The following is a 26,546-nucleotide window of genomic DNA, read 5'->3' as shown; positions in this document are numbered from 1 at the left end:
TGATAATCAGGTCATTTGTTCTGCATTTATGTTTCCCAAATCACCTTCATTTATTTCCTTGCTTTGTTGTTTAACAGGATACTCCACCTCCTGGAACCTATGACGTTCAAGAGTCCTTTGAGAAATCCCATGGCAAACGTCAGTATATGCCGCCCCGTACCATACAGGCAAAAAGAAAGCAAAACTCGTTCCTGAGTGCAGCACCTAGAGGTCTTCATCTTGGTGGTGATATTGATATTCCAGGTAAGGTCCTCAAAAAATCAGTTAATTCAATGTCATTACTTCCTGTCATCTGATCTCCTTTTTACCAGTCTTTTAGTCTCATTCGTTTCTTCCGTGTAGCAATTTTATGATTAACAATTTAGTTAAGGAAAGATATTACCTTTACACACCATACAAAAAATTGTAACATCTATTCCCTACAAACGTTTATGTTTTAGAGTAGCCACAGGACTTGTATATAGAATTCTTCAACATCAGACAGTGACCCACCCCCCATGCCCACCACTCAAAGCTAGAGAAATCTACACCCCAGTTTTTTTAAGATGTCTCACCTAGCAACTGCCAGCCCCAAATGTAGAAACTCTAGTTTAAATTTGTTTGTAGCCCAGTTTGAAGGTATGTGGAATACAGAAAATCTAGAGTTATCATCAAGCTGTCACCCAATTACCTTCCACTGGGTGCGGCTAACTCCCTCCGAGAAGGTCTTAGTTCTGAGGCATCTCCATGTGGTATTAATGAAATCTCCTGGGCTCTTTCCATTTCTCACGCACTCCAGGGAGTCGATTCAGTCAAAGAGCCATAGCTTAAGCCAGGCTGTGTATACCTGGTACAAATATTTCAGAGGAACTATCTGAAGTTGGGTGACAATCTCAACCACCTTCCGTGCCATTCTAGCTATTCTTCTTCCATGAGTTCACTCATTTCCTCCTCTCATGCCAGCTTAAATGATTAAAAAGGTATCTGTAGTGTGAATGATCAATGAACAATAAAACATGGTTATCATCTGTCACCTCATGTCACCCATTTGTAGTTTGGCTTCCAGTGGATTAAAATCAGGGAGTTTGGTAAGGTATTTGATATATGGAAGCGAGGCATGTGTTAATCGAAGGTATTTGGTAAATTGATGTTTTACATGTTATAATTGGTCAGTTTAGAGATCCAAAACTGACAAGCCCACAGAAACCTTTCAGGGCATGGATATGTCTAAGCATATTTTCCATACATAATATGGGTTCCTAAGTCATTTGTTGCCAGCCAGTACATTGCAGGGTCTCCTGCCTTATGAAATCATTACTGTTTTTGTTGGTGGAAGGTCTGAATGGTTTAGCCCCGTAGAGAACATGTATTGGGCATATTCCCATTATCCTTTTCTCTATCACATATGCTGGATCATCTGGGAGTCATTAGGCTATTAACTCACAATAATTAGATGACCCATGCTGTAATAGGTTGCAAATTCTACAGTCCCTATTACTCTGTAATAATAGGAATTACAGCAAGGTGACCTGTGTGGTGCCACCACTCACTTCAGAAAAAACTCCAACCAGAGAAAAATATGGCTGAAATATGTCATGGATTATTTTAGAGTTGGCATAGGAAGCATGGCAAGGAGGCCATATTAACAATGGTTTCCTTCCCCATCAGTGGCAAGAGGAGGTGGTTGAGGAGGCCAGCTCATTTTTTGGTCTCTTCAATTGGGGTACTAAATTGAGTTCCTAGGCTTGTGTCCTTTCTCTAGTTACATATGCCCCCTGATATTGAAAGCCTTCTATGGTGATCATCAGATCAGTAGCAAAGTGCAGGTCGCATTCCTCCGCACCTGTGGGATACACTACCGACTTTGAGAAGCTCATGCCTAAACCTGTAGGTTTGCCAAAAGTTTGGAGCATCTGCTGGGCTCTAGGCCCAGGCCACTTAGGGTGTTGAAGGTTATAGCAAATCCACATTTTCTGCATGGTCACCCCAATTTTTTACCATTTTCTGGACCTTATTTTTGCTGGTTTTTAAACTCTTTGCACATTACCCCTGCTAAACAGGAGTAAAGTACCTGGTGTTTTCCCTGATTGACATATTTAATTTGCCTATTTATACCTAGTGTGTGATATAGCAAATATACCCAGGGACTGGAAGCTGTATGCCACCTGTGAACTGTAGCAACTATTGAACAACCCTCAGAGTGGGCCTGTACAACAAAACTACAGAGGCCTAAAACCCTGCAGCTAAACCTGTCAAAATAACCATTTTTGACAGGTGGGAACCCTACTTTTAAATATTAAGTCACTCCAATGTACACGTTGTCACATACAAGGTAGGGTGTCTGTTATTCAAAAGTGGAAAGTGTGATATTAAAGTTACAATTTTCACCATTTTCCTCCAGTGACTAGACCCCCAAAAGATACTTTCATAGGCAGGGCAGTAGCTGGATCATTGAAATGTCAAAGTGCACATTATAATCTTTAACCTTTAACACATTTTGACAGGAAATGGCTAAAATAGCCACTTAAAGGCTAATACATATTAAAAGCCCAATTAAATTAGAATAAGTTAGATTTGTAATAAATATTCAGGGAAAGCAACTTTTAAAAAGTTACCTTTCCCTGCATGAATCTCCTGTAGGCAAATTTTCATTAACCCTCCAGCAGCTGTCCAGCCTAGTGCTTTGTCTTATTGAAGTGTAAGAACTGTTGTCTGAGCGGGAAGAAAGGCCTGGGAGTGTTTTTTTTTTCCTTCCCTTGCAGGAAGACTAGTTAAGGTGGACACAGGAAATTTTGGCAAGTAAATGTAAGGTGAGACCGGAGAAGGCAACTCTTTGCCTCTTCAACCAGGCGGACATCAAACTTAGCTGGGGGGAGATGGTGAGTGACCCCAGAGTAGGGGACTGCTCAGGTCCCTTTGCCAAACGTCTGGGTGGGCACACAGGCTCTGCCCAACGTTGAAAGGGTTTCTCCATCTGCAATTTTAGGAGTAAGGTGCACTGTGAGATTGTATGCAGCAGGGTAAAAAACACTGCTGCAAATGTGGGTAGGTTTGCCCCTTGAACCTTTATCCCATTGGTTAGGGAGGAGCCAGAAGCCGTGCCCATCCACTAGCTGGTGCCAACCATAAATGTGACACACCAAGGCACAAAAAGATCAGAAAGTATATCAGAGATGCTACAGTACAATGCATCTCATTGTTTTTCAATTCCTTATTTTGATCAGGAGTGTGAGAAACTCTCACAGCGGCTACAATAGTTTTGATCCATTGTATTCCTTGAAGGTGGAAGAGATGCATTTCAACATGGAGATACCCAGTGGTATTTCATGCAGAACTGTGCAACAAATGGATTTGCACAACAGACATGAAAGTGGATAGGGCTTTACTTATTCGTTGTAGTTACTTTATTCGATATATTAAAAAAATATCATAAACGTTTGATAGAAAAGATATAACAGCAGTTTAAAACCCACTACAACTGTGTACTTCGGTCCTTATACAATTAAAATACAATAAAAACAATAGATATATACATACATCATATTCAGAGACCCCTATTAGTAAAACAATGGGCATAAATATTCATTCATTGTGGGCCGGAGGGGTGAGTTTATAACTTATTATTGGTACACCTTCAGGAGCTTACATCTAATCCTCCAGGCCCAGCCCAGGTATTTGGCAATCCCACAGATGGCACTAGGGACTGATGTTTCATAGGTCAAAATGCGCAGTGCCACCCTGGCAGACCTAGTCCCCAGGTTTTTGCAAACCGGTATCAGCCATCTTGATCTTGGTTGCCGGTATGCCTGGCATGCAAACATAAAGTGACCGATAGACTCTATGGGCGAGGCACAGCCAGGACAACCTTTCAAGCTTGCGGGTGCCGTACTCCATCTGGATTGAAACTCATGTAGCGGGAGAGTACCATACCTCATTTTGAGATAAAGCGACCTGTCTTCAGGAGATTCGATCAAGTCCAAGAAGAATTCCATATTGGGTACAGGTTTCACGTCCAGGAAAGTCAAAGTTAACTCACCTCCCTGATTTCTTATGGTATTAGTCATGACCCATTCCCAATAAATCTTTTTTATCGTTAATTTGGATGGGGGGAGCTGGGTTTCCCAGGCCTCTTCCAGACCTATCTTCTGGAGCTCCCTTTTCAGGTTCAATACCCAGGGAATCTTACACTCAGCTCCAAGTTTTATTAGCTCGTCCACGGCAGAAGCATAATGGTGGAGATCAGGGGTTCTTCGAAGCCTTGCCCAGTATAGTATAGGACGCAGCCTGGCCATATTGCTAATAGTTTGTCTACCAAGATCACTACGGAGAGGAACTAGCGGGGTAGACAGAGGAAGCGAGAGTAAGTCTCTGAAAAACGTATTCTCCGATCTAAGCAGCTCTGATGAGTTTTCAAACCCCCACAGTTCAGCCCCGTAGAGGGCCGCTGGTATTGCCTTCCCCTCGTAGACCTTGACTGCTGCAGCAATGGGCCTGCTGTATGAGAGCCTCTGATGTTTCGCAATTGCACCTGAGGCTCTCTTGTGGGCAAGAAGCATTTTCGATAGGTGGGGGGCCCATTTTAGCTTATTGTTTACCCTGACTCCAAGATAATCGAAAGCCTCAACTAGCTCAAGAGTGGTATCATTAAGCTTGATGTTATTCCTAAAATTTTTAGAAGGTGATAGTGCCATTAGCTTGGTTTTCGATGTATTTATTTTCAAGCCCCTGTTGACGCAGAATTGGGAGAAGCGGGAGAGCAATCTTTGTAGGCCCATAGGGCTTTTAGATATCAACAGAGTGTCGTCAGCAAAGAGCAGGGTGGGTGTTTTTTCCCCGCACAGGGTTGGTGCGTCGACCGTGTCATCTCTCAAGTGGTCTGCCACCCCATTTACGAAGAGAGAGAACAAGGTAGGGGCTAAAACACAGCCCTGGCGCACCCCTTTCTCGACGATTATCCTTTCTGTGAGCTGACCCTGGTGCCCCCATCTGACTTTGGCAAAATTACCTTCATGGAGGCGTTTGAGGAGATCCAAGATTAAGGGGGGGATGCCCAAGTCATACAGGACCTGCCACAGCTGTATTCGTGGGACCAGGTCAAAGGCTGTTTACTTATTCAGTTTGGCTTTTCTTAAAATTAACTATGGAGTATCAAACACTGTGAAATGAAAATATGCGTAGCACTACATCACCCCCCCCCCCCCCCCCACTCCGGACACAGCACTGTGCTGGGTGGCATAAACAGCTGTATCAAAATATTTCGCTGCAATCCCGCCAGGCACATGTCGGGAGGCTCACTGCCCAGCAGAAGCTGAAGACTGGTCAAAGTAGAATGCTTTTTGGCCCGGCATCTGCATTTTACCACCCATCAAGTATGGCACCCCCGCTAGTAGCATCAATGCGAACATAAAACAGCTGCAAAAGAACAGTCACATAACTCCTACAACAGGCATAACATACACCACTCATGCGTGCCCTTGAGACCCATTGTATTGTATTGTAATTGCATTTATAGGGCACTGTCTAACCTCGAAGAGGCATTGAAGCACTTTTCTGCTTTGGAACCCAAGGTTAGTGAGTAGTCAAGTGCTATTAATTACAGTTAGTATCGGGATTAGTCCTGTGTGCTCAAGCAAACCATTCAATGCATTCACTCCAGTTTCTTTGTGGTGGATTAAATCAACAGGAGTTTGGTGAATCAATAGTGAAGGAGTGGGGAGGGATCCAAGTTCATGCAGGTGTTCGGTGGTGTTAGTAGATAAGCTGGAGAAGTTTAGGGGTTGTTATCTTATATGAACAAAGCAGCCGCTACATGGTGGACACTTACAACACCTCTTCACTAACCGGGTGCACACACCTCCGTATGCTAAAAGCTATGTTGAAACAAACCTATTTTATCAACAACGGCAATGCCTTCACTTCCACAATGGCTATGTGTGAGACAGTCAATGCAACGTGCACCCTCACACCGGTCCTACTTAATACCAACAGTCAGTGTCAGCTGCACACCAGTCTGTAAGCGCCAGGAATCTGTGTAAGAAGACATTTATTTCTATATTTCTTTTTAATATTGTTCTCCAGAACCCATTTTCTATGAGTTCACGCAGAGGGAAAGCCTGAATGCCAGTATGCAGGCTGAGGGAGGGAGGCTGGAGTGTTGGGTTAGATTATAAGTGGGACTTGAGTTGAATGTGGGACTGTTCATTGGAGTTGGGGGTGGATTGATTTGCTAGTGTGAGAGGAGGTGTAATGATTGTGGCTGCATGAAGGTTACCATACGAGATTGGTGGGAGGTAAACTGGGAATAGGAATGGAATGAGGCTTGAGGGAGCACTGGGATATTCAGTAGAATGAGCGGTAAGGATGATGCATTGTCCTGGTAGAGATTTGTTGAGGGGTGAGAATTTTGGATGGGGGGTTGGTGGGATAGTTTTCTGCTGTCACCATGTTTCTTAATATGACATATAATATACACCGTTGACAAATCAACTGTCTAGGACTGAATTCATGTATGCCCACACAGATGAGCTATTCTGTTGGCTCAAGTATGGAAGCTGTTCTTGTCCCGCTTTCCCATTTGGTTTATGATGTGTGTCTAGCCAGTCAGTGGCCCTAAGTGGCTGGGCTTTGCAACAGTATTAGCCAGTCTGAACCCTGCAAACTCCCTTTTAAACGTTAAAACTGTTACGTTTCAGTGGACGGCTGCGGCCAAACTTGACGATGCTAATCCCAACAGTGATGCCAACAATCTGATGTCTGATACTGCAGTCTAAGCACCCTTTCTGTTTTGTCTTGCCTCAAAGTCCTAACACCTGTGCAACCTAATTCTGCTGGTCTGTGATTGCAAAAGGTTTTGATACAAGTGCTACGCTCCAAAATGTCATTGCACATGACAGCACAGGGGGCATATTCACAAGCCACGATTGCCACCGCAACGTCACTTTCAGTGACGTTGTGGTGGCGATAGGGGCCTCGCCTTATCCACAAGGCAGCGTTGGGCCACTTAACGTGGCTTAACGCTGCCTTGTGAATAGGCCCCCTTTCACACTGTGTTTAGCGTGGAAGGGGCGTACAGTGGGTGTTGTGGTGGGTGTTCCACCGCAACACCCATTGATATTTACACTGCCCCCTATTCACAAGGGCAGCGTAAATAGGAACTAACGCCAAACTTAAGACCAGAAAAACCCTAGTCTTAAGTTGGCGATACGAGGAGAAATGCTTTATTTCTCCTCGTTTTTGCATTTTCCATGTGTGCTGCCTTGTGCAGCACAAATGGAAAATGCAATGGTTTGTTTATGTACAGGAAGGTGTCCCTTCCTGTACATAAACAAACCTTTTTTTTAAAATGCCGTTTTGTAACTTACATGTGTGCTGCATGAAGCAGCACACATGTAAGTTACAAACTGGCATTTTAGGTTTGTTTATGTGCAGCTCACTGCTTGCAGACACCCTTGCACTCTGGTGCAAGGGTGCCTGCGTTGGCGCTAAGTTTTGAAACATAGCGCCATCGCAGGGGGAAAAGCAAGGCTGCCCCAAGTCCTTGTGAATATGGTACAGCCTTTCTTTTCCGAAGTGGCGGAGAGAGGCATTAAGCCAAGAAGGCTAACGCCTCTCTCCGCCATTTCTTTGTGAATATCCCCCAGAGTGGCTTAAACGGGCTTGGCACTGCATATGTTGTTATTACAATCTTATACATAGAGTCTTAGTAATCAAATATGCTGCGAAACCTGCACTTCTGTTTTAATAATGGCTTAAAGTAATGCTCTTTGTGCCGCAAATGTGCCTGGTTTTGTATATGCTGCTATTTGCTATCCTGCCCACTGTTTTTTAGTAATCAAATACGCTGTTAGTCCTGTTTTCTGTTTTAAACATGGTTCAGCCTAACCTTTGTGTCAAGCTCAGACCTGCTTGTTCTCATGGGATGTTTTATCTTTACATGCTGCTATTTGCTATCTTGCCCACTGTTTTTTATTAATCAAATACGCTGTAAATCCTGTTTTTCTGTGTTAACATTGGTTCAGCTCAATCTTCATGTCGAGCTGAGACCTGCTTGCTCTTATTTGACATTTTAACTTTACATTCTGAATGCTTTTAGTTTGCATGTCTTTTTGTTAAGGTTTTTATTAACTGTACAATAAACTTAAACTTAAAACAGCACACCTTGACTAGGGCATCCTTTCAGATCAGTTTGAGATGATCTATGGTATCGAAAGCCTGAGACTAAAACAAGAATCTAGACCCTGTCACCACCATCATTACCTCTCTCTGAAGATATGACCAGTGACTGAAACAACAATGAGCTCAGTACTTCTGCAGGCGCTGAGGCCCATTTGAGTGAAATTCAGGATGCTTTGAGGCTTCACATAATCCTGGAATTGGTTGAAACTACTTTTTCAGAGTTTTGCTCCAAAATGGGAGCTGGTAAAAGTTTCCAAAAGGGCTATTGTCTTCTGTGTTTAAAGAAGGTTTTTTTTTTTTTTTTTTAGGAAGTAGTGCTACATTAGCCTTTTTCCATGAGGATGGCATTAGGCTTGTATTGAAGGAGTAATTGAAGATTGTGGTAAAAGTGTGTAGAGTGGGAGAGATGAAAGCTTTCATCCATTTTAAGGCAAGCAGTTGTGTAAGTAATGTAATTGAGGAGTTGACCTAACGGCAAAGGGCGGTCAACCTCAAATCTGGGGAACGGGGCTCAAGTCTCCGCAAGGACGCGCAACATCCTGTGATTCTGGGCAAATCACGTAATCTCCCCGTGCCTAACAAAAATGAATGTGTCCTCATGTACCGCATCTGGTGCTCGTGTAAAGCGCTCTGATACCCAGAACCTTCGGGTCAAGTTTGTGCTGTATAAAACTCTGTTCAAAAAAGATAAACCCTCTTGTCCTGCCTTCAGCACTCATCTCGTGCAGACTTCAGAAGTATTGTATGGCTCTGATATTTGTGTAATCCACATTTGTAAAGCACGAACAATCACCCATAAGGGTCTCTAGGCGCTGGGGACCATCAGGAAGATTATGATGTGGAAGAAAACAATGGTTCGGGATGGCCTAAGAAGGTCCAGTGCAACGAGAAAGCCTTAGGAGGCGGATGATTTGGTATAGGTTCAAAGACTCATACGGGAGAATAATACTTAATATAGAGAAACAGGGGACAGGAAAGGTCAATATATGACACTTATTTATTGTACATAGGTTGAATTCAAGTGCTCACATATTTAGTGACAAAAAGCGTGACATGCAGGTGAGGGTGGACTCTTTAAAAAAGAACATCGCATTGGCAACAATAGAGAACCATTTTTTCTTTGTTAAATCAGTACAAAAAAGGTTCAAGTTGCGTAAGGTCGACGACGTTTCAAACTCAATTATTTGAGTTCATCTTCAGGACAAATGTGAGCATATGAACTCTAAATGTGGAAAATGCAAAAATAAACAAGTATAAATAACTCATAAATAAGTCCCTGAACTGTAAATAGCATCACAATCAAGTAAATGTAAGGTACATAGTGTTCTCCAAATAGTGATGCAGATTCATTTAGGTGATAATTGATAACCTAGAATAATAAATCATGGTGACGGACCCGATCAGTCAAGAGGTCTGTCTTTTGTCATCACGGAAAAACCAAACTGGTTTGATATCCACACCGAAATTCTTCAATTTTTTAGGAAAGTAAGACTTAATGTATTCTTTCAAGATAAAGAGACAATCACTAAAACTGACATCACAGGACTGCGACCCAAATCCACATTCAATCCGCCTAGTGGTTCGATGCCCCCGGAAGTTATTGCCTTTGAACATCTTGTACTTAAAGATTTCAACGACATAAAAACCAACTACAGGTTCACTCCCTTTAATGTTAGCCTTGAAGAAAGACAGAGCCTCAACGCTCTAAAAAACCTGGACGATGTGGTCATAAAACCCTGTGACAAGGGAGGCGGTATCGTCCTACAGGACAAAACCGCCTACGACAATGAAATTCAACGCCAACTCAAGAACACGTCACACTATGAACGCCTTATGCGCAACCCCCTTCAAGACATCAGTGATCTCGTCCTCACGGTTACCAAAACGGCTCTAGAAGAAGGCTACATCAGCAAACACGAATTTTCCTTTCTAAACAACAAAAACCCTAGGACTCCAGTCCTATATACTCTTCCCAAGATCCATAAGAATCTGGAAACTCCACCTGGCAGACCCATCCTTTCTGGGTGCGGATCAATTCTAGAACCCCTAGGGAGCTACATTGACTTTTTTATAAAGAATATGGTACAATACACTACGACATACGTTAAGGACACCACTCACTTTATCAATCTCATTGAATCCCAGCCCTTTGACCCCCAAACTGTACTCCTTGTCACTCTGGACATCGAGTCACTATACACCAATATTCCTCAAGACAAAGGCATAGAAGTTATCAAAAAACATCTCAATCTACGCCCAGCACCACATCAGGTCCCAACAGAATTTATCATCTCACTCCTTGAAATAGCACTTACCAGAAACTATTTTATGTTTGAAGACCAGTACTACAGGCAATGCAAAGGCACTTCGATGGGGGCCATTTTTGCCCCCAATTTTGCCATACTTTTTGTTGACGACATTGAAAACAAGTTCATTCTCAATAACAACGACCCCTTCTTTAACAAAATTCGTGTTTGGCGCAGATACATAGATGACGTATTCATGATTTGGTCTGGCACTGAAACCGAACTCCAACTATTCAGTGCTTGGCTCAATAACATCCAGCCGGATCTAAAATTCACCTACAATTTTGACAACAACAAAATTGACTACTTAGACGTCACGGTCAAGAACTCCGAGGGCGAACTCTACACTACCCTCTTCAGAAAACCGACAGAGCGTAACACCCTTTTACAATACGATAGCTGTCATCCTAGGGCTCTGAGAGATGGCCTACCCTAAGGACAATTTCTCAGAATTCGTAGAAATTGCAGGTTCAAAGAGGATTTCTTCCAGGAGGCTGAAATCCTGTGCAAGAAACTCACCAACCGGGGCTACCCTAGACGTCTAGTAAAGCGCTCAATGAAACGAGCATGGTATTCACACCGTGAATTCCTGCTGCAACCCAAAGAAAAGGCATCCCTCAATAAGATCACATGCGTCACTACCTTTTGCCCAGTCAGCAACAAACTTACCAAAATGATAAAGAAACATTGGTCAGTACTAGGCCCCTTGGAACTTAATACAGGCACCCCACTCTTTGCCTTCAAAAGAGGACGTAATATTAAGGACCACCTAGTTAGAGCTCAAAAACCTACGCACAAGGACAATACTCTACATTCTTTCCTTGGCCTCCCTCCTCTACAAGGCCACTATAAATGTAACAACTGTATGTCGTGTGATTCCACCTGTAACACCCAGTCTTTTGAATATAATGGCACTAAACACACTTTACTATTTTTCTCTAATTGCAATTCACAAAATGTGGTTTACTGTATTAAATGTCCCTGCCAACTGCTTTATATCGGACAAACAACGCAAAAAATCAAGACCAGGATCTCTCAACATAGGAGCAGGATCCGTTGCAAAATACAAACGGCACCACTGGTGGAACATTTTTTGGCCAAAGGACACTCTGAAACTGATTTCACATGGCAAGTGATTGACAGTCTACACCACAACCACAGAGGAGGAAATCAACAACAAATCCTTAACCGCATGGAATGCAAATGGATCTTCAAATACCGTTCTATCGAACATGGATCTAACACTCTGGACGAATACAGAACCATTCTGTAACCATCTCCCGTGGCCCTATGTGCCACTAACTCTTGAAATTTCTTGCTTACCCCAAGACCACGTGTATGCATTTTTGTCCTTTTTTCTGCCATACAATCGCTAATGTACTGCATTCCAATTGTACTATATTTACACACTTGAATGAAAACTGATCGCGCAATTACTAGAACCCCAACGCTGACTGTCTATTAACTGTTGTTGCATTCTAATAATTGATCTAACTAATATTCCTTTAATTTCAATTAATTTTTAGATTTTCTGTGCTTCAGCTAAGAGTTAGCAAGCCTCAAAACTTGCTTGTCCAGCGTTCTGGAATCATGCACTGTCCCAGTACTCAACAATCGAGCACATCCTTGCATGTTGCCTTTCCCAAATTTCTATCGCTTGCAAACAGGCATCTTATGAGCCTACTCTCGATGCTGGGCCCTCGCGCGTCCCAACTCGCGCAGCTGTATTCGCTTCACGTAACCATTAGCAACCCTGTTCCTCAAATACCCTCCCCCTCCCACTATACCACCAGTAGCTGCGCGTACCTGCACGCATCCAGGACCCGCTCCACCCCCCGCGAGACCCCCATTGACTGAACCGTGTGCCGCCTGTAATGAGTAAGTACTTCGGCGATTACTTTATTCACCCTCCCCTCTCTCGCGGCCTTAATATCCGCCTGACGGTAATCTCTTACTCCCCCTCCATTACAGATTAATTTCCCGGCACCGGAACCCCGCCTCCATACATTGAGCAGGTTGAACTAAGTCCTGCACTCCAGTAAGTGTCTTCCCCTTACTCTGGCACAACCCCGTACTCTCGTGTATCCACACCGGACTACGTCGTGTTAACCGTAATTTATTCCGTTTTCCCCAGGCAACTAGTCTCTTCCGATACATTCACTGAATTTTTCGGCACCGGAACCCCGCCCCCATACATTGGGAAGTTTGGACTAAGTTTGTAACTCCAGTAAGTGTCTTCCCTTATCCTGGCACAACCCCGTATTCTCGCTTAAAACCACACCGTACTATGTCCTGTTAACCGCAAATCACTCCGTTTCCCCAGGCCACTGGCTCCCATCGAGACTTTCACTGCTGTGACGAGCACACCGTTGCATCTTCCTTAATTGACGACAACCCCATTACTTAACCCTACATATGCTCAGTAAGTGATCCAGTTTATTCGCGCGCCCTGACGCCCCCTCCTTTCCTTGCTAGCACTTCTAATAGCTACTTCGCCCTTGTGACCCCCGGGTCTCTTGAAAATAACTTTGCAATTGCTTAAATGCCTCAATTTTTCTGGGCATTAGACTGATCGGGTCCGTCACCATGATTTATTATTCTAGGTTATCAATTATAACCTAAATGAATCTGCATCACTATTTGGAGAACACTATGTACCTTACATTTACTTGATTGTGATGCTATTTACAGTTCAGGGACTTATTTATGAGTTATTTATACTTGTTTATTTTTGCATTTTCCACATTTAGAGTTCATATGCTCACATTTGTCCTGAAGATGAACTCAAATAATTGAGTTCGAAACGTCGTCGACCTTACGCAACTTGAACCTTTTTTGTACTGATTTAACAAAGAAAAAATGGTTCTCTATTGTTGCCAATGCGATGTTCTTTTTTAAAGAGTCCACCCTCACCTGCATGTCACGCTTTTTGTCACTAAATATGTGAGCACTTGAATTCAACCTATGTACAATAAATAAGTGTCATATATTGACCTTTCCTGTCCCCTGTTTCTCTATATTAAGTATTATTCTCCCGTATGAGTCTTTGAACCTATACCAAATCATCCGCCTCCTAAGGCTTTCTCGTTGCACTGGACCTTCTTAGGCCATCCCGAACCATTGTTTTCTTCCACATTGTATCACCCCAGGTTCGCATAAGGGGTACCCTTGTCCTTTAAAAACACATCAGGAAGATTAAGCAAGCTATTGCCCAGAGTCACATGGTGTTGGGCTAATCTGCCGCCGGCGCCGAGGATCGAACCATGATCCCCAGATTCCGGACTCAGTCGCCCTGGCCGCGGCCCTTTCTTACCCCTTGCAGAACGCTTTCTGTGTGGTCCGATGGTCTAATCTGTTTTGCTCTTCATACCCCTGGCGAGCTCACGCAGCACACTGATTTGCATTGAGTTTTCTGGGCACACTTCGCAGTGGTGCTTGAAAAGATGTTTTTAGCTTGATATTTGTGGGACATATTAGGTGAGGTGTGTGAGGTTTAACAAGCTGGTGCCAGCACGTTGCTTCGAGTGTTGTTGCACAGAAGCATGGGGTGTGACTTTAAAGGACTAAACCTGCATCCGTGTATGAAAGACCGACACCAGCCTGGCTGAACAGAAATCAGTTTAGCCACCGTTCAAGGGCACCAGGGCTTCTCCACAGGTATAGGTTGATACAATTTGCCCTGCTTTGTGTGAATACTAATGGGAGCGCCACACTGATGCTTAGGCAGATTGGGAGCTTAGTGAATGCTTATGGCTTAATGTATTTTCATATGTATTTTATTATATATGTTTTTCGTGTTTATGCCACTTTTTTTTACCAGTTTCTGACAGGAATGGGGTAGTGGGAGTGGAGGGAACAATCACACAAAGTTCTGCCCGGTCTTGTCCATACACCGGGCAGCGGAGGGGATCTTCAACATGGCCGGTCCGGGAGCCAAAGCAGCCCTGGTAATTTTATCAGACCAGCCCCCCGGGCAGGGGCGTATCACAGGCCCCCGCAGCCCCCGTGGTGCGAGGGGGGCCCCCTCGGCACTGCACTCTGGCCAGAGAGCTCGTGATTGAGCCGGGAGGGGGCCCCTCTTCGTACCGTGCAGGGAGGCCCCCAGGGCCGGACTGCACGTAGCAGGCACCAGGCGATCTCCCGATGCGCGGCACGGGTGGGGGCCGGTTTCGGGGCCCTGGGGGGCGATTTTGTTACAGGGCCGTTTTTGCAGCATATGTGCAAGATCGGCCTTGTAACAAAATCGGCCATAAACCGGCCCTGGCATAGAGCTCGGTCACACCCCCAACTCCGTGTGGGGGAGGGGGGGTTGCCGAGCACTTTGCCAGGGCCGGTTGTGGTTTCCAGTCCGGCCCTGGAGGCCCCCTCAATTTTTGTTACCCCAGTGCCCCCCGGATTGGGAAGGGTGCAAGGGTGAACCGCTTCTGCTTTTGTTACAGGAGCCGACATTGCTGCACTGCTCAAAAACCGCCCCCCCGTAACCAAACGAGCCCCAACCGCTGTAAAACCAGCCTCTCCCTTCCATCCTCCCAGGGAGACGCCCGATGCGCGCTACGGCCAGGCCGGCCCTTGAAGACCATCTTGTATTTCCTGAAGTGTGTCTCAAGCACGGGCTGGAAAGGGAATCAAGTTTGAATTAGTGGAGCTCTCTGTGAGTACAGGGTCTTTCTTCCCCATACCTACTGGGCACTGAAGAAGAAGGCTTGGGGAGACTGACCTTGGTCAGATGCTTGGGAACTAAGGGGGCTATTTTGAGGCTTACTTGATCTAGTCATGCATGTTCATGTATTTGTCATATAGTAATACATGTGGTCATGTAAGGATTTCAGACAAAGGCAGTCATTTAATCAGCAACAGTGCTTAATTTGCGCCGGTGTTTGATGGTGCTTGGCACCAACACCTAAATCCAAACACTGGCAAGTACTTACCCACCACTGGCACAGATTTACCCACTGTGTGCCCGTTTTTTGTAGCAGAAATCATCAGTTGCGATTTAATATATGTAGGTACTTCAGTCACTGGTATTTGGCAGCAGTGGCAGAAGCTGGGTGGTGCCAGGTGCAGTGGACTCCCGAGAAACACTTTGGGCCCCAGCACTTAATTTTATTACAAATTAAGCACTGAGATTCAGCAATGCATGGTGCAAGAAAATTGTCCGAAACCAAATGTAAGGGAGACAGATTGAAACCAAGACTAAGGCATACTGTTCCCAGGAAATGGGTACTTCTGCATGAGATATTTAGGAGTGGCTCAGAACGAATTTTGGGAAACGCCACCAGTGAATACAATGACTGGCACACGTTTCTTTCAGGACTGGTTGACTTTGGTAAACTCCCTGATATGTTAATGAATGAATTACAGCTGTTGTCTGCATCTTGGACTGATGTTCATATTGTGCCGGAAGTGCAGAGGATTTTAAATTCAGCAGTCTGCTTGTTCTAGAAAATCAGTCATTGCCTCGGGGACCGAAATTCACTTGCTTTAGAGTTGGTGAGCAGGCTCCTACTCTCTCTGCTAATTAGATTCAAAACCTTGTTTCACCCACTGAGTCTACTTCACATTCAAAGGCATTTTCTATTGCACCTGACCCCTTTCCTGCTCTCTTACATCTCTAAAAGCAGGCGGGGAATGTGTTTTGTAGGCTTGTGCTGCACCTCTGGAACGCCCCCTGTTAAGGTTGGTAAAAAATAATACCTGCACATTGCACAGGTCCTGCTTAGTACCAAGAGGCCCTCACTAACTGGAGGAAGAGCTCTACAGTCAAATGAAACATGGGCAAGTTGCTAGAGAATGGTTTGTTGACAAATAAGGGACACTCTTGCGTTGGCTTTCGACATGCATTCATTTGTCGGGTCACAGTGGCGAGGTCCGTCCACTGGAGGCTTTATATGATTTTCTCTTTGGTGCAACAGTAGTCTATGTTCTTTAGTGATGGTCTTTGGTATTCTACATCATGGCCGCTCCCATTGGCGCCCTCTTTTATGAAACAATTGTTGTGTGCTTCTGTCAATTTCCTCAAGTGTGTTTTCCTGTTGGTGGCTCTCCATGTGTAGTGGAGTTTAACCTGTCTCAAGCGTTCACAGGGCATCTCCCTATTTGGATGATGACAATTTGTACACAGCCTTTATAAGCTAGGTGGGTTGGTTTTTGACAGTTTCACTTTCATTGGCGTGATGTTGCGGTGCTGGTGGTCAGGATGGGTATAGTTGTTGATATTGATGGATCAGGTTCCTTAAATCTGTGTGTACTTCATGTAATTTGTGTGTCACCATCCTGTGTGTGTGTGGAACAGAGTGGCTTTTGAGTAAGTGTTCTGGTCACTCACACTGTGCACCTTTTTCTCATCTAGTGTGACGCTATTTTGCGACGTCAGAAGTCAACCTTAACGAGTGACCCCATCACCCACATAAAAGACCTTGCCCTCAAGAATGACCATAGTGCACATTTTTAAGAAGTTTGATTAGACTTCTACCTACCTTAATAACTAACTGCAACTACAAATTGCAGCAGATAGAAACAGAAATGGAAAATATGGCGGACCGCGTTGAAGATGCACACTTGCCTACAGATGAGTTTATGCCTGCAATGGGAGGCCTAGAGGACGAGAGGAAGTGTTACTGTTTCAATAAAACACCAAAACACAAATTAATTTGAGTTCAAATGTACAAACAAGGAACAATAAACATTTGCATCAAGGAAATAGGTGAAATAGAGGCGGAAGAAGATAGGTCTGTTCTCTTGGACTGCAGTGAGAGAGTCTCTGCAAATTCTGTAGGGTTGGCTCAGTAACATCTGCAAGCGATGGCAAAGCCACCAGGTCTGCCATTGACTGCCACTACTTTGCCTTTGTCAATGCTTGTTTTGGTTTGTCATGCTTTCTGTAAAACTTCATTTTTTGAGCATCAGACAGACCACAGCAATCTTTAACAAAAAACATGGTTGAAGGCAAAACTATTTTTGGGTTCACAAAACCAAACATTGACACAGTAGTCCTTGGCACTGAGGGGAAATACTTTGTGAATGGTTGTGATCCTTCCGCGAGGACAGAGTGCCATCTCTCACAGTGAAGTTAGCCAATGGCTAAAGTTGGCGGACCGCTGCTCCATGCTGTATGTTTTAGTGGGTGGAAGGGAAATGTGAATTGCTAAAATAAAAGGCCAATTGATGAAGAGGGCTGGAAGCCATGTTAAGTGAGTATACTCTAAAAGTAACTTTAGAAACATCAAAATGTCTTGGCTAATGTCACCAATCATGCCCAAGACGTGGACGAACAAGGAAGGAAACTAATTCTTGAAGCTGCCTATAAGATTGATAATTGTGATTGGTGTTCACTTCACTTCTTAATATATGTATTTCCGGCTACTGATCTAACGAGAACATTTGTAGAGAGAGCATAAAGAGAATTTGTGGCCTTGAAAACAAGACAGAATTTATTTCTGACTTTATGAAGGCAGGTAGTACATGAAAAGACACACATTTCATGGAGAGAACAATTCTGCTCGAAACCTCGTCGCTTAGAGGCTTAAGGGCACTGGGAGACTGAAAGAAGTCACCAGATCCCAGGAGGATGGCAGAGCCAATGAGAAGAAACAGAGCTGGCCTTTGCTTAAATAGCTACCATGGATGAAACACAATTTGGCACCACCCTCCCTCTTTATTCATCAGTGTGTTGGGAACATGGGAGGGGCAAGGGGAATGTAGGAGGGATAGTAGGAAGAAGAAAAACTTCAGAACAGTGTTTACGACACTTTTCTTTAGAGCCAGGTTGGAGGGAGACTGCTGTAAGCTCCTCTGCGCCGCTCTGAAGTCCAGTCACCCCCGTGTGGACCCAGCTCACCCATGCTAGAGTCCGGCCCTGCAGACAGTGCCGCCCACCTATTTATGAGTTAACCAATCCCATCTCATAGTACTTGACGAATTAGCTTCGTTCAGCCTCTTAGCCCCCCTATTCCTTCCCTTTTCTTTCTTGACCCACTTCTCCAAAATATCACCTTGGTAGCCACCTCTTAGTATACGTTTGAACATCTCATAAATTGGATGTGTCTGACAGGGAAGTCCTTGAATGGGAATCACTTATGGCCCTCCTTCTAAAGCAGGGGTTGGAGAACGTCGGTGCAGGTGTCGGACACAGAGTACCACAAACCAAACTCAGATCTGACAGAACCATTGGAACTGAGGAGACTTCCATGATGCACTTGTCTTCTTAGAGCTGTAGGAAGTTATCCTATGAAAATCCAGAACTTGCAAAGAGGAGGGAGTATGTCATGACCATGACTGTCCCTTCAACGAGAAGCTTATTTGCAGGAGTACCCTTCTTTGTGCCGCAGTTGGTATTTAAGCTGAAGACTGGTCAAAGTAGAATGCTTTTTGGCCCGGCATCTGCATTTTGCCACCCATCAAATATGGCACCCCCGCTAGTAGCATCAACGAGAACATAAAAAAGCTGCAAAAAGAACAGAGTCACATAACTCCTACAACAGGCATAACATACACCACTCATGCGTGCCCTTGAGACCCATTGTATTGTATTGTAGTTGCATTTATAGGGCACTTTCCAACCTCGAAGAGGCATTGAAGCACTTTTCTGCTTTGGAACCCAAGGTTATTGAGTAGTCCAGTGCTATTAATTACAGTTAGTATCTTGATTAGTCCTGTGTGCTCAAGCAAACCATTCAATGCATTCACTCCAGTTTCTTTGTGGTGGATTAAATCAACAGGAGTTTGGTGTATCAATAGTGAAGGAGTGGGGAGGGATCCAAGTTCATGCAGGTGTTCGGTGGTGTTAGTGGATGAGCTGGAGAAGTTTAGGGGATGTTATCTTATATGAACAAAGCAGCCGCTAAATGGTGGACACTTACAACACCTCTTCACTAACAGGGTGCACACACCTCCGTATGCTAAAAGCGATGTTGAAACAAACCTATTTTATCAACAACGGCAATGTCTTCACTTCCACAATGGCTATGTGTGAGACAGTCAATGCAACGTGCACCCTCACACCGGTCCTACTTAATGCAAACAGTCAGTGTCAGCTGCACACCAGTCTGTAAGCGCCATGAATCTGTGTAAGAAGACATTTATTTCTATCTTTCTTTTTAATACTGTTCTCCAGAACCCATTTTCTATGAGTTCACGCAGAGGGAAAGCCTGTACGCCAGTATGCAGGCTGAGGGAGGGAGGCTGGAGTGTTGGGTTAGATTATAAGTGGGACTTGAGTTGAATGTGGGACTGTTCATTGGAGTTGGGGGTGGATTGATTTGCTGGTGTGAGAGGAGGTGTAATGATTGCGGCCGCATGAAGGTTACCATACGAGAATGAGCGGTAAGGATGATGCATTGTCCTGGTAGAGATTTGTTGAGGGGTGAGAATTTTGGATGGGGGGTTGGTGGGATAGTTTTCTGATGTCATCATGTTTCTTAATATGACATATAATATACACAGTTGACAAATCAACTGTCTGGGACTGAATTCATGTATGCCCACACAGATGAGCTATTCTGTTGGCTCAAGTATGGAAGCTGTTCTTGTCCCGCTTTCCCATTTGGTTTATGATGTGTGTCTAGCCAGTCAGTGGCCCTAAGTGGCTAGGCTTTGCAACAGTATTAGCCAGTCTGAACCCTGCAAATTCCCTTTTAAACGTTAAAACTGTTACGTTTCAGTGGACTGCTGCGGTCAAACTTGACGATGCTAATCCCAACAGTGATGCCAACAATCTGATGTCTGATACTGCAGTCTAAGCACCCTTTCTGTTTTGTCTTGCCTCAAAGTCCTAACACCTGTGCAACCTTATTCTGCTGGTCTGTGATTGCAAAATGTTTTGATACAAGTGCTACGCTCCAAAATGTCATTGCACATGACAGCACATGGGGCATATTCACAAGCCACGATTGCCACCACAACGTCACTTTCAGTGACGTTGTAGTGGCGATAGGGGCCTCGCCTTATCCACAAGGCAGCGTTAGGCCACTTAACGTGGCTTAACGCTGCCTTGTGAATAGGCCCCCTTTCACACTGTGTTTAGTGTGGAAGGGGCGTACAGTGAGTGTTGTGGTGGGTGTTCCACTGCAACAGCCATTGATATTTACACTGCCCCCTATTCACAAGGGCAGCGTAAATAGGAACTAACGCCAAACTTAATACCAGAAAAACCCTAGTCTTAAGTTGGCGATACGAGGAGAAATGCTTTATTTCTCCTTGTTTTTGCATTTTCCATGTGTGCTGCATTGTGCAGCACAAATGGAAAATGCAATGGTTTGTTTATGTACAGGAAGGTGTCCCTTCCTGTACATAAACAAACCTTTTTTTTAAAATGCCGTTTTGTAACTTACATGTGTGCTGCATGAAGCAGCACACATGTAAGTAATAAACTGGCATTTTAGGTTTGTTTATGTGCAGGAAGGGACACCTTCCTGTACATAAACAAACCTCGCTGCTTGCAGACACCCTTGCACTCTGGTGCAAGGGTGCCTGCGTTGGCGCTAAATTGTGAAACATAGCTCCATCACAGGGGGAAACGTGAGGCTGCCCCATGTCCTTGTGAATATGTTACAGCCTTTCTTTTCCGAAGTGGTGGAGAGAGGCATTAAGCCAAGAAGGCTAACGCCTCTCTCCGCCATTTCTTTGTGAATATCCCCCAGAGTGGCTTAAACGGGCTTGGCACTGCATATGTTGTTATTACAATCTTATACATAGAGTCTTAGTAATCAAATATGCTGCGAAACATGCACTTCTGTTTTAATAATGGCTTAAAGTAATGCTCTTTGTGCCGCAAATGTGCCTGGTTTTGTATATGCTGCTATTTGCTATCCTGCCCACTGTTTTTAGTAATCAAATACGCTGTTAGTCCTGTTTTCTGTTTTAAACATGGTTCAGCCTAACCTTTGTGTCAAGCTCAGACCTGCTTGTTCTCATGGGATGTTTTATCTTTACATGCTGCTATTTGCTATCTTGCCCACTGTTTTTTATTAATCAAATACGCTGCAAATCCTGTTTTTCTGTGTTAACATTGGTTCAGCTCAATCTTCATGTCGAGCTGAGACCGGCTTGCTCTTATTTGACATTTTAACTTTACATTCTGAATGCTTTTAGTTTGCATGTCTTTTTGTTAAGGTTTTTATTAACTGTACAATAAACTTAAACTTAAAACAGCACACCTTGACTAGGGCATCCTTTCAGATCAGTTTGAGATGATCTATGGTATCGAAAGCCTGAGACTAAAACAAGAATCTAGACCCTGTCACCACCATCATTACCTCTCTCTGAAGATATGACCAGTGACTGAAACAACAATGAGCTCAGTACTTCTGCAGGCGCTGAGGCCCATTTGAGTGAAATTCAGGATGCTTTGAGGCTTCACATAATCCTGGAATTGGTTGAAACTACTTTTTCAGAGTTTTGCTCCAAAATGGGAGCTGGTAAAAGTTTCCAAAAGGGCTATTGTCTTCTGTGTTTAAAGAAGTTTTTTTTTTTTTTTAGGAAGTAGTGCTACAATAGCCTTTTTCCATGAGGATGGCATTAGGCTTGTATTGAAGGAGTAATTGAAGATTGTGGTAAAGGTGTGTAGAGTGGGAGAGATGAAAGCTTTCATCCATTTTAAGGCAAGCAGTTGTGTAAGTTATGTAATTGAGGAGTTGACCTAACGGCAAAGGGCGGTCAACCTCAAATCTGGGGAACGGGGCTCAAGTCTCAGCAAGGACGCGCAACATCCTGTGATTCTGGGCAAATCACGTAATCTCCCCGTGCCTAACAAAAATGAATGTGTCCTCATGTACCGCATCTGGTGCTCGTGTAAAGCGCTCTGATACCCAGAACCTTCGGGTCAAGTTTGTGCTGTATAAAACTCTGTTCAAAAAAGATAAACCCTCTTGTCCTGCCTACAGCACTCATCTCGTGCAGACTTCAGAAGTATTGTATGGCTCTGATATTTGTGTAATCCACATTTGTAAAGCGCGAACAATCACCCGTAAGAGTCTCTAGGCGCTGGGGGCCTTCGGGAAGATTAAGCAAGCTGTTGCCCAGAGTCACATGGTGTTGGGCTAATCTGCCGCCGGCGCCGAGGATCGAACCATGATCCCCAGATTCCGGAGTCAGTCGCCCTGGCCGCGGCCCTTTCTTACCCCTTGCAGAACGCTTTCTGTGTGGTCCGATGGTCTTATCTGTTTTGCTCTTCATACCCCTGGCGAGCTCACGCAGCACACTGATTTGCATTGAGTTTTCTGGGCACACTTCGCAGTGCTGCTTGAAAATATGTTTTTAGCTTGATATTTGTGGGACATATTAGGTGAGGTGTGTGAGGTTTAACAAGCTGGTGCCAGCACGTTGCTTCGAGTGTTGTTGCACAGAAGCATGGGGTGTGACTTTAAAGGACTAAACCTGCATCCCTGTATGAAAGACCGACACCAGCCTGACTGAACAGAAATCAGTTTAGCCACCGTTCAAGGGCACCCGGGGTCCTCCACAGGTACAGGTTGATACAATTTGCCCTGCTTTGTGTGAATACTAATGGGAGCGCCACACTGATGCTTAGGCAGATTGGGGGTTTATTGAATGCTTATGGCTTAATGTATTTTCATATGTATTTTATTTTATATGTTTTTCGTGTTTATGCCACTTTTTTTTACCAGTTTCTGACAGGAATGGGGTAGTGGGAGTGGAGGGAACAATCACACAAAGTTCTGCCCGGTCTTGTCTATACACCGGGCAGCGGAGGGGATCTTCAACACGGCCGGTCCGGGAGCCAAAGCAGCCCTGGTAATTTTGTCAGACCAGTCCCCGGGGCAGGGGCGTAACACAGGCCCCCGCAGCCCCCGTGGTGCGTGGGGGGCTCCCTCGGCACTGCACTCTGGCCAGAGAGCTCGTGATTGAGCCGGGAGGGGGCCCCTCTTCGTACCGTGCAGGGAGGCCCCCAGGGCCGGACTGGCCGTAGCGGGCACCAGGCGATCTCCCGATACGCGGCACGGGTGGGGGCCGGTTTTGGGCCCCTGGGGGGCGATTTGTTACAGGGCCGTTTTTGCAGCATATGTGCAAGATCGGCCTTGTAACAAAATCGGCCAGAAACCGGCCCTGGCATAGAGCTCGGTCACACCCCTAACTCCGTGTGGGGGAGGGGGGGTTGCCGAGCACTTTGCCAGGGCCGGTTGTGGTTCCGAGTCCGGCCCTGGAGGCCCCCTCAATTTTTGTTACCCCAGTGCCCCCCGGGTTGGGAAGGGTGCAAGGGTGAACCGCTTCTGCTTTTGTTAAAGGGGCCGACATTGCTGCACTGCTCCAAAACCGCCCCCCCGTAACCAAACGAGCCCCAACCGCTGTAAAACCAGCCTCACCCTTCCATCCTCCCAGGGAGACGCCCGATGCGCGCTATGGCCAGGCCGGCCCTTGAAGACCATCTTGTATTTCCTGAAGTGCGTCTCAAGCACGGGCTGGAAAGGGAATCAAGTTTGAATTAGTGGAGCTCTCTGTGAGTACAGGGTCTTTCTTCCCCATACCTACTGGGCACTGAAGAAGAAGGCTTGGGGAGACTGACCTTGGTCAGATGCTTGGGAACTAAGGGGGATATTTTGAGGCTTACTTGATCTAGTCATGCATGTTCATGTATTTGTCATATAGTAATACATGTGGTCATGTATGGATTTCAGACAAAGGCAGTCATTTAATCAGCAACAGTGCTTAATTTGCGCTGGTGTTTGATGGTGCTCGGCACCAACACCTTTTTCCAAACACTGGCAAATACTTACCCACCACTGGCACAGATTTACCCACTGTGTGCCCGTTTTTTGTAGCAGAAATCATCAGTTGCGATTTAATATACGTAGGTACTTCAGTTACTGGTATTTGGCAGCAGTGGCAGAAGCTGGGTGGTGCCAGGTGCAGTGGACTCCCGAGAAACACTTTGGGCCCCAGCACTTAATTTGATTACAAATTAAGCACTGAGATTCAGCAATGCATGGTGCAAGAAAATTGTCCGAAACCAAATGTAAGGGAGACAGATTGAAACCAAGACTAAGGCATACTGTTCCCAGGAAATGGGTACTTCTGCATGAGATATTTAGGAGTGGTTCAGAACGAATTTTTGGAAACGCCACCGCAGAATACAATGACTGGCACACGTTTCTTTCAGGACTGGTTGACTTTGGTAAACTCCCTGATATGTTAATGAATGAATTACAGCTGTTTTTGCATCTTGGACTGATGTTCATATTGTGCCGGAAGTGCAGACGATTTTAAATTCAGCAGTCTGCTTGTTCTAGAAAATCAGTCATTGCCTCGGGGACCGAAATTCACTTGCTTTAGAGTTGATGGGCAGGCTCCTACTCTCTCTGCTAATTAGATTCAAAACCTTGTTTCACCCACTGAGTCTACTTCACATTTAAAGGCATTTTCTATTGCACCTGACCCCTTTCCTGCTCTCTTACATCTCTATAAGCAGGCGGGGAATGTGTTTTGTAGGCTTGTGCTGCACCTCTGGAACGCCCCCTGTTAAAGTTGGTAAAAAATAATACCTGCACATTGCACAGGTCCTGCTTAGTGCCAAGAGGCCCTCACTAACTGGAGGAAGAGCTCTACAGTCAAATGAAACATGGGCAAGTTGCTAGAGAATGGTTTGTTGACAAATAAGGGACACTCTTGCGTTGGCTTTCGACATGCATTCTGTTGTAACTTATGTTTCCCTGCTGCTCAGCTAGAATGACTGTGGTGTGGAATGTTGGATGGATGGAATGTTGGATGTCTGTGAATGTCAGTTGGGTATGGGCTGCCAACACATTCATTTGTCGGGTCACAGTGGCGAGGTCTGTCCACTGGAGGCTTTATATGATTTTCTCTTTGGTGCAACAGTAGTCTATGTTCTTTAGTGATGGTCTTTGGTATTCTACGTCATGGCCGCTCCCATTGGCGCCCTCTTTTGTGATACAATTGTTGTGTGCTTCTGTCAATTTCCTCAAGTGTGTTTTCCTGTTGGTGGCTCTCCATGTGTAGTGGAGTTTAACCTGTCTCAAGCGTTCAGAGGGCATCTCCCTATTTGGATGATGACAATTTGCACACAGCCTTTATAAGCTAGGTGGGTTGGTTTTTGACAGTTTCACTTTCATTGGCGTGATGTTACGGTGCTGGTGGTCAGGATAAGTATAGTTGTTGATATTGATGGATCAGGATCTTTAAATCTGTGTGTACTTCATGTAATTTGTGTGTCACCATCCTGTGTGTGTGTGGAACAGAGTGGCTTTTGAGTAAGTGTTCTGGTCACTCACACTGTGCACCTTTTTCTCATCTAGTGTGACGCTATTTTGCGACGTCAGAAGTCAACCTTAACGAGTGACCCCATCACCCACATAAAAGACCTTGCCCTCAAGAATGACCATAGTGCACATTTTTAAGAAGTTTGATTAGACTTCTACCTACCTTAATAACTAACTGCAACTACAAATTGCAGCAGATAGTAACAGAAATGGAAAATATGGCGGACCGCGTTGAAGATGCACACTTGCCTACAGATGAGTTTATGCCTGCAATGGGAGGCCTAGAGGACGAGAGGAAGTGTTACTGTTTCAATAAAACACCAAAACACAAATTAATTTGAGTTCAAATGTACAAACAAGGAACAATAAACATTTGCATCAAGGAAATAGGTGAAATAGAGGCGGAAGAAGATAGGTCTGTTCTCTTGGACTGCAGTGAGAGAGTCTCTGCAAATTCTGTAGGGTTGGCTCAGTAACATCTGCAAGCGATGGCAAAGCCACCAGGTCTGCCATTGACTGCCACTACTTTGCCTTTGTCAATGCTTGTTTTGGTTTGTCATGCTTTCTGTAAAACTTCATTTTTTGAGCATCAGACAGACCACAGCAATCTTTAACAAAAAACATGGTTGAAGGCAAAACTATTTTTGGGTTCACAAAACCAAACATTGACACAGTAGTCCTTGGCACTGAGGGGAAATACTTTGTGAATGGTTGTGATCCTTCCGCGAGGACAGAGTGCCATCTCTCACAGTGAAGTTAGCCAATGGCTAAAGTTGGCGGACCGCTGCTCCATGCTGTATGTTTTAGTGGGTGGAAGGGAAATGTGAATTGCTAAAATAAAAGGCCAATTGATGAA

General features: G+C 44.7%; 1 protein-coding gene across 1 annotated transcript in view; it reads left to right on the top strand.

The window, feature by feature from the left end:
• The window catches only part of STPG2 (sperm tail PG-rich repeat containing 2), a 2,141,360-nt gene that overhangs the window by 902,777 nt on the left and 1,212,037 nt on the right, over positions 1–26,546 (top strand). The window contains exon 11 of the mRNA XM_085641159.1: positions 78–243. Coding sequence (XP_085497285.1) covers positions 78–243 — 166 coding nt within the window. The remainder of the gene's footprint in view (positions 1–77; positions 244–26,546) is intronic.

Source organism: Triturus cristatus, chromosome 2_2, assembly GCF_964204655.1.
Source record: "Triturus cristatus chromosome 2_2, aTriCri1.1, whole genome shotgun sequence".
Lineage (NCBI taxonomy): Eukaryota > Metazoa > Chordata > Amphibia > Caudata > Salamandridae > Triturus > Triturus cristatus.
This window is presented reverse-complemented; position numbering and strand designations above follow the sequence as displayed.